Genomic DNA, 9,038 nt, shown 5'->3' with positions numbered 1-9,038 from the left:
ACAGCAGGGCAGTTCCTCGGTTTCATGGTACACGAGAGTAGTATAGAAATTGGCCACAAGAGCAAGGATGCCATCACGACTATGACCCTACCAGAGCTTGATTAGCAAATTGAATTACATCAAATGATTCATATTGAATCTATCTGGTAGGATTGAGCCGTTCATACCGCTCGTGAAAGTCAAGAGTGCCAGCGACTTCATCTGGGCCAGGAGCAGCAAAGGACGTTTGATAGTCTAAAGCAGTATCTGATTTTGCCACCAGTGTTGGTCCCACCCTAGCTGGACCAACCATTTATAGTGTACCTATCAGCCGATGAGGTTTCCATCGGCTCCGTGTTGATCTAAGAATTTCAGGAAAAGAGAGGGTTGTGTTCTACCTCAGCCGACGTCTGCTTGACACAGAAATAAGGTACAGCGAGATAGAATGCCTTTGTTTGTGTCTATACTTCACATGCACCAAGTTGCGGCATTACCTGCTCAACGCGGAGACCCGCATTGTCTGTAAGGCTGATGTCATCAAACACATCCTGTCGGCACCTATCCTCAAGGGGCAGCTTGGGAAGTGGATGTACGCCCTCTTAGAATTCAACGTCCGTTTTCAGCAAGCCAAAGCCGTCAAAGGTCAAGCTTTGGCAGATCTCATCACGCAAAGGGAAGCACCATTGACTCAGTTTGTCGGTGTCAGACTCTGGGTTTTGTTCTTCAACGGATCAACCTGCGACCCCATGTGCAGTATCGGGCTCCACATCGTCTCTCCACATGGGGTGGTTTATCAGTTCGCATTCCATTTGGTGTCCAAACTCACTAACAACTAGACTGAGTACGAAGCTATTCACAGGGGTTTGGAGTTGCTTCTCGACACCGGAGCCAAAGTGGTAGAAGTCTTCGGCGATTAAAAGGTGGTGATTCATCAGCTCATGGATGATTACAACTGCGTCAGCGATAATTTATATCCATACTTCATCATGTGCCATGATCTGATGGTGAAATTTCATCAAGTCACTCTAACTTGGCTACCCCGTGAGTAGAATGATGAAGCAAACAGGCTGGCACAAGTGGCATCCGGGTATGTACCGCAGACAGATGACATTTCGACTGAGATATTATACCTGGACACTGCTCACTGGAGAGCCGATCTCCTCCAATACTTGGAGGATCCGGCTCGGGGGACAGATAGGAAGACACGACGCCGGGCACTGAGGCATGTACTGGTTGGTGACAAGATGTACTTTCGCACCATTGATGGAGTGTTACTAAAGTATCTCGGTGCGACCGACATTTTGAGCGTCATGCACAATGTACCCATCAGTCTGCACACAAGATGAAGTGGTTGATCAGGAGATCGAGATTCTATTGGCCGTTGATGCTGGAGGATTGCTTCAAATATTATAGAGGCTACCAAGATTGCTAGAGATTTGGCACAGTGCATATGGCTCCAGTAGACTTGCTACACTCGATCGTCAAGCCATGGCTGTTCAGAGGATGGGGTATGGATATGATCGGCCAAATCAACCCTCCGACCAGTAAAGGGCACAAGTGGATCCTAGTAGCCACAGGCTACTTCACTAAGTGGGTCGAAGCTATACCAACGAAGAATGTCATGGTTAAGGATGTGGTAAACTTCGTCAAAGAGCATATCATATACAGATTTGGCATTTCTTAGACCATCACTACGGATCAAGGAACAGTCTTTATAGTAGAGGAATTCAAGAAGTTCGCCAAAAAGATGGGTATATCTCTAATTCAGTCGTCGCCGTACTATGCGCAGGCCAACGGGCAGGCTGAAGCTTCCAACAAAAGCCTGATTAAGTTGATCAAGCACAAGATCGACGAGTACCCGAAGCAGTGGCACGAGCGTTTGGCAGAGGCATTATGGGCTTATCGGATGTCGTGCCACGGGTTCGTCAAGTGCGCGCCATATCAGCTGGTTTATGGGCAAGAAGTCGTGATGCCCTGGGAGATTAGCATCGGCTCTCGGCGCGTTGCGCTACAGGACAGGATATCAGCCGATGACTATTCTTCCCTCATGAATATCAACACTTAAGATCTCACGGAACTTTAGCTCTGAGCTCTGGAAAAAATCAAGGAAAATAAAGCGAAAGTCGCCAGGGCTTACAACAAGAAAGTTAGGCCAAAGAAATTCAAAGTTGGGGATCTCGTCTGGGAGTTGGTTTTGCCGATTGGAACCAAGGACCCGGTGTACAGCAAGTGGTCACCCAATTGGCATGATCCTTATCGCATAGTGGAAACCGCATCGGGCAACTCCTATCACATGGAAACCCTTGAGGGGTGAGATTCAGCTGCAACGTATATGGGAAATACTTGAAAAAGTATTACCCGAGCATGTGGGTAGGCTTGTAAGGCTGTTTCTCTCTGATCGCACCAAGAGCCGATGTGTTTCCATTGCCTCAAGAGAAAAATAAAGCCGATGCATTGCCATCACCTCGAGAAAACAAAAGAAAATGGATGATGAAGCCGATGCAGTGCCATCGCCTCAAGATAAAAATAAAAGAGAAAAAAGAGAGAACACAGGTGTCCAACGATGCCGAGCTATCAAGCTTGGGGGCACGAGGTTTTAGGACAATAGTTGCCTACTGGAGGAATGACAGAAGGGTGTCAAGGTCCTGCTGGCTAATGGCGTCGATGGAGGCAATGCCTGTCGATGCCCGATGTGAGTTGGGTCCTTTGGGCCTGGAGTTCTGTCAATCTGTACTCCACTGCTTCCTTTTGCTTCCGCCGGTCGTTGTCAAGACATTGGAGCTCAGACTCTCTGGTGGTGATATCTCCTTCAGTTGCAGAGAGTTTCTACTGAAGGCGTTGGATTTCTTCGGCTATTTCGTTTCGTGTTCTCTTCAGCTCCTGTAACTCTGAGGAAAGGGCCGACTGAGCACTAACATTGACCAAGGTAATTTTCTATTAATGAAAAACTGAACTTTCCTCGGTGATCTCTTTCCTCAGTGCAGCTTCACTTTGCGAGCTGCGACTTGTCCCGATGCGGCCGTCACTTCCTCCCGGTAAAAGTTGAGGTCGGCGGCGCAATGGAGCACTTGCCTGAGATCAGAGAGAAGATGCTCGGCTATGGCATCCAGCTCCACACAAAGGCGGTCCTAACTTTGATCCAAGTGGTCTATGGGCATCTCCAGCAAGCTCACCATCTCCTTCAGCTGATCTGTGAAATCGTCTGGCGCGTTCCCCCGCGACGAAGAAGGCAGCGCAGCCTTAATGGTGGCGCTCGGTAGAGAAGGGGCAGAGTCAAGCACGGATGGTGTCACCGAATGTTAGGCGTAAGTCAAAACATCAGTGCCGGCAGTATGAGAGGAGCCAAGTAAAGATGCTATATCAGTGGTTACCTCTGACGCCGATGGTACGTCATCCTAGGAGCTTCCTGGTATATCGACTGAAGAGCCGATGGTTGGCTGAAGGTCTGGTGAAGGGACGTTAGCAAGTGGAAGCTCGGGCAAAGATTTGTCAATGACTGAGAGCAGCAAGCTAACTCTATCCTCCGTGAGTCCATCAGTCTGCAAAAGGAAAGAATAATAAGAAAAAGCAGAGGTTTCAGAACAAAGACTCTTCTAATGCATAGTTTACAGGGACGTCTTCAGAATCAGAAATCGAGAGAATAGCAGCCTGTTTCTTCCTGGTAACTACTTTGGTCATCCTAGGTTTCTAGGCTGATGGTTGACATGCAGCATCGCACCGACGTCCCGTATCGAGGATGGCAAAAAGGATCTTCTCCAATGGTGGAGCGATTCTCCCGTACAAAGATACTGGTGCTGTCGGCATGTACTAGAACAGCTCCCCCTCGGCATTCTTGGGGGCAGCTTTCTCATCAAGCTATAGGGAAGATGCAGTCAGTTCAGTAATAAGGATGCAGTTGAGCCTGGAGAAGACTGGATTGGTAGATTCACCTCATCTTGTGTTGGCACATGCGATGGGTCGATGCCGATCAGGAGGATCCCGAGTGGGCTGCAGAAGAGATGTGCTTTCCAGTGGGTCCACCAAGCGCTGAAGCCCTCGGATGAATATGTAAATTCTAGGTCATGAGGCATCAGGATGACTAGTTCAGAGAAGAGATTATACGCACGACTGGCTATCAAGCACTCAGTAAAGTTGTCTCGGCTTTGGAAGTTCTCATGGATGATGAAAGAAGGAGCGATTTGATTTAAGCCGAGTTGACGCGCAACAATCACTAGATGGTAAGCCTCGTAACCTGGTTTGGTAATCCGGTTGCTGGAACTCATGCTGATAGGCAAGAGACAAGGGCGGATTATTAGCATGTACTGATCTCGTGTGTCATCATCATCGGCAAAGGCATCTTGTCTGTAGATGGAGTGGTTTTCAAAATTCTGAGATTCAGAGTAGATAGAGAAGGAGATTTACGTGTGATCATGATAAAATAGCTTGAACCATCTAGCTATTTCCTTCTCGTCTGGCCTACTGCCAGGAAGCCGATACAAAGCCTGTCCGAAAGAGGTGCAGCGGATGAGCCTGCCAGCAGAATTCGGAAAGGAAAGATCTACCAAGCGAGGGAAGTCAGGGATGCTGGGAGAAAAGTACAGTTGGCACCACAGTTGCAGAAACCACCATGGTCCACCGGCCTTGATTCGGTTGCAGGAAAGGAGCCGGGCATTGTTTAGAGATAAGTGGCAGTACAAGACGCCCAAGAAAAGTTTCCCTAGTGCCAAACAAGTTCCATGGGCCAAGGCTTTTGCTAGGTTCAGATAGTTCTTCATGGGTGCTAGAGAAGAACCAAAAAAAGGAAATGATCTAACCAGAGATTCAGGAACGTTGTATGTTCCCGGTGGTCAACGGTGACTTTCGATTTTTGGTGGTGCTCGATATATTGGCCCAAGTTGCACGCTGCAGCCTTGTCAACTATCTTATATGTGCTCTCCATTAAGGCAAAAGGAGATGGGCAGGTGGAGTGGATATCCAGATCCAGTATCATGACCACATCCATCAGAGTCAGGGTCATGGGGCCACAACCTAACATGAAGCAGTTCAGGGTATCCGACCAAAAGTAGCCGATGGATCTCAGAAAATTTTCATGTTTCTCTATGGAAGAAAGGGTTAAAGAAAGGGCATCGGCTATCCCTAATCTCTACCAGTTAACCTCATGGTCTCTGGCTACACGTTTGTACCAGTTCACCCAACCCTCCAAGGGGAACGGCCAAGCCCGTAATTGGTGGGTCCAAACATTCGGATTAGGAACTTGGGCCATGAAAGGGATTCTCTGCAGTTCTGCAGAAATCAGATCTAATTGTGGCTGAAAAGATTGAGGGCCCAAGCTAAAGGATTTGGAAGTAGGGGACTTGAGGATCAGATTGTCGCTCGCCTCAAAATTCATGAAAGAAGAGCGAGGTTCAAAAATCAGGATACTGTGCTCTCAGATTCGCAGAGGGGGAAGGGCCAAAATCTTACCTTCTGGCCCAAAAAATGGCTGATGAGAGTCTCCTAAAGATCCCATGCCCGATGAAGAAGCCATTCGATTGGTGAGATTAATGGCAAAGGAACTGTGCTTTGAGGGTTTGCTTTTCTGCTTTGGAACAAGTAGGGAGGTTTGTGCAACTAGCCTAAACAAAAGGCGGGATTTTTGGGCTAGTGGAGCGCAAGTATTTTCAAGTCGTGGTTTTAAAGCTAGGGCCTTGGGCCGCAGGTTTTGGAGAAGCTGACAGAATTATCGGCGTGAAAGGATAAGGATGAACGGTTTCCCATCGGCTGAATGTGGCGGAACTACCCAAACAAACTGGGCATGTGTTCACGATTCAAAGTTGCCAAGCAATGATGATACAAAAATTGCACTCACCGGCAGTTACACGAGTGAAGCCTCGATTAAAGCCACGCTTAACAGGATCATACAGACAATACTCACATGAAGGTGAGCATAGATATTACAAAACAAGACATTTCATACATCTCAGAGTTCAAAGCAGAAATTTATTTATTACAAACCATGTTCTGAAAGTAGTGAAGTACCACAGAGTCTTATACTACATAAATTATTTCAGTCTCATTGTCGCAGTGGAAAAGATAAACGATAGGTAGCTAAGCGAGGGTGCCTCGATAAGCCCATACGAGACATCACTCAGTAGGAGGAGCGTCAGCACCCGCTGAGGAACCATCCCACTCGACAGACCAACCCGAAGGCAAAACACACAGCCAAGTAAGACTCGCAATCATGTCTTCAAAGTTAGTACCTAAAAATAGTGCCATAAGCAAGGCTGAGTATTCTAATACTCAGCAAGGCTTACCCTTCATCGAATATACCTTAGTCCGTTAACTAGACATACAAGTCTTTTGGGTTGGAGGGGTTCATTTTGTTGAAGACGCGACTAGAAGTAAGTCCTTAGTTTTAGATTTTACTTTTCAAATTCTATTTGATTTAACCGTTCTACGTTTGCCCCTATTGCTAAGCATGCATGGTTGAGCAATCCATTACACATACATCTATTATTCTTTCTATTGGTTCCACTTGTTACTCTATGTGACAGAAATTATTAAGCGGTCTCAAACCGTGAGAGGCGGATGATACCGTTACAAGCATGGGAAAAAGATTAAACCTAGTATGCTAATATCAACCACAATTTATAGAGGATGTTCCCAAGGGTTTCTGTAGCTCAAACTTTTACAAGAACTACCAGAAATGATATCCTTCCTACTATAGTTTTTCCAGAATTTAATTAAGCATATAACCATGGTAACAAAATAGGCATATGCATAACTAAGTTAATTTCTACCGAGAGTTCCTTAGGGTTTCTGGGTACCAAATTTTTACTATGGTTTACCATCCACCTAAAAATGTTCTAGTAAAAATACCAGCATTTATTTCCATTGATAACTCCAGTTAGTATTTATTCAATTAAAACATGTATAAATAACCCAAATAGATTTTGTTAAGAACACAAGCTCAAACTTTTTGTACAAAGTTCTTATCAATCCAGGAGAAAAATCACAAATAAATCAATGTGATAGCAAGTGTAATTCATTTCTTAGGTTCTGTTCAAGATCTGTTCCCAAACTTTCAGGCATGATTATATACTCAAAAAAAATCTTTGGTATAAATTTCACATTTTTCTAGCTATGCTAACTAAATTCCATGATTTATGGCTATTTAATGAGGATTTAAGCACATAAATAGCTAAACAGTTTTAGAAATACCCAAACTAGTGTAATGATGTTCATTTACCAAAATCAACTCCTAGAAAAGTTTCATGATCACATCTGCAGTAGATCTATTACAAACAAAATTGTGAAGCTCCCTAGTACACTTACAAAGGTGAAATGTTTCATTTAGTTTTCAAGGATGCATTGGTGTTTAAATTGTTACCAGATACTAGATCTAGCAAGAGGAACACTCTGGTCAAAAATCACTCAAAAACTCTAAGCCAAACTCCTAGAACAATTATTCCTCATTTAATCTTGCATTTATCCTAGAGGAAAAACTATTCTGATTTAGCTAAAGTGACTGTTGAGAAAAATGTAGATTTCAGTTCAAAGAGTTCAACCCAACTGAGTTTGCATTTTTTAGGATTTTTCTACGATTTTATACTAAATTTACAAGTTCACTAAATTTGAATCTAGGGTTCATGTAACATTTGCAAACTAACCCCTGGAATCCAGTTTTTAAATTGCAATGTGATCCCTGGACTCAGCGGACCAGAGCAGGGAAGGCTCGCCAGCACGATTCCGGCGATGGCTGGCCTCGGCGGCATGGGGTACGTGGGGGAAAGTGTAATGGAGCTCTTTGCGCACCTCTGGGTACTCAAAATCAAGCTCGGGGTGGTCGGGAAGGGGCTCGTCGGCGGTGAGGGGCGGAGCTCGGGCTCGGTGCTCGCCGGCGAGAGGGCTCCAGTGGCTCTAGGCTTTCGGTTCTTGAGCTCCTGAGCACCACCAGGTGATGTGGAAGTCGAGTACAGGGTCGGTGGAGGCAATGCGGGGCTGTGCAAGCAGCTCCACGGGCGACCGGCGACCACCGAAGGAACTGATCCGCGGCGGTGGCGCTCCGGCGTGGAATAGGTGGGATAGGCGCGGGAGCTTCAGCAGAAGCTGAGAAAGTTATTGCCGGGTCTATTTAGATAATTGTGGGGCTGCAGAGGGCTGGCCACGGTGAGCTCGAGCTTGCCGGCGTTAATGGCGGGGCGGAGCAGGGAGGAAGGGATTTGCGCGTGCAGTGGCTACCACTTTTTATAGGCGGCCAGTGACGGCGAGGGTGATCCTGGGAACCGTGTTGCAACGCCTGGGGGAGGCTGAACTGGGACTGGTCGAGTTGGAACGCGGGTGACGGCGATGGTGGCGACTCAACGGCGGCGCTGCAGGACGTTGGGGGTGGCGTGGCGCGTGTTCAACTGGTCCTGGACAGATGGCAAATGACCGTGCGGCCAGCTTGGGAGCCAGGAGGCAAACCGGGGTGGTTTTCACCGAACCCGGGGCGGGTTTCCGTCACAGGACGGCCAGCGGCGTACGGCGCCGATAGTGCGGTGGAGGGGAGGGAGAGAGACAGAGATGAGGGGTGTTTTGAGAATAGAGAAAAGTTCAGGGACCCCTGTAAACTAAAATTTTCTCCTTCTTCTTGGGCTCAATTGAAAAACTTTTGAATACCAATCTTGTTCAATTTTCAAGATCTTCAACTTGTTTCATGCACTTTTTCATTTGAGCTTAGTTTATGAATTAATTTCAAATTTAAAATTTACACAAAAGGGCTTCAAATTTGAGGCTGATTTAAAAAGAAAAACTGTACACATCAATTGAGCACATGTCATTTAGTGTACCATTTTCAGCCACTAAATTTTTTATGCCTAGTTTGGAATTTGATTTAAAAGTGAATACTTATGAATTAAATTCATTCACTTGCTTTGCTAAAAAGGGAAAATTAAGTTTAAATTTAAATGAATTGCCTCTCATAATTAGATACTCTCCCCATTATGATGTAATTAAATTTAAATGTCTTGTTTAAAATATTTTAAAAACCTAGTGTGTCACACTGAATCGGAAGTCAGACGCAATTGACTTAGAGTGCTGGGTTTTGCCGATGTGAGGAT

At 45.9% G+C, this 9,038-nt stretch overlaps 1 protein-coding gene across 1 annotated transcript; it reads left to right on the top strand.

Moving 5' to 3' along the window:
* Positions 1 to 1,726: 1,726 nt before the first annotated feature.
* LOC120694320 lies at positions 1,727 to 2,044 on the top strand. The gene has a single exon (XM_039977468.1). It carries the CDS (start codon positions 1,727 to 1,729, stop codon positions 2,042 to 2,044), a length of 318 nt encoding a protein of 105 aa, XP_039833402.1.
* Positions 2,045 to 9,038: the final 6,994 nt, after the last annotated feature.

This window comes from Panicum virgatum, unplaced genomic scaffold (genome assembly GCF_016808335.1).
Source record: "Panicum virgatum strain AP13 unplaced genomic scaffold, P.virgatum_v5 scaffold_4931, whole genome shotgun sequence".
Classification (NCBI taxonomy): domain Eukaryota; kingdom Viridiplantae; phylum Streptophyta; class Magnoliopsida; order Poales; family Poaceae; genus Panicum; species Panicum virgatum.
Note: the sequence above shows the minus strand (reverse complement) of the source record. Positions and strands in the feature narration are given on the sequence as shown.

Excerpts from the sequence above, each read along its gene's own strand:
- LOC120694320 (XM_039977468.1), top strand. The coding sequence starts at position 1,727 with ATGGGTATATCTCTAATTCAGTCGTCGCCGTACTATGCGCAGGCCAAC.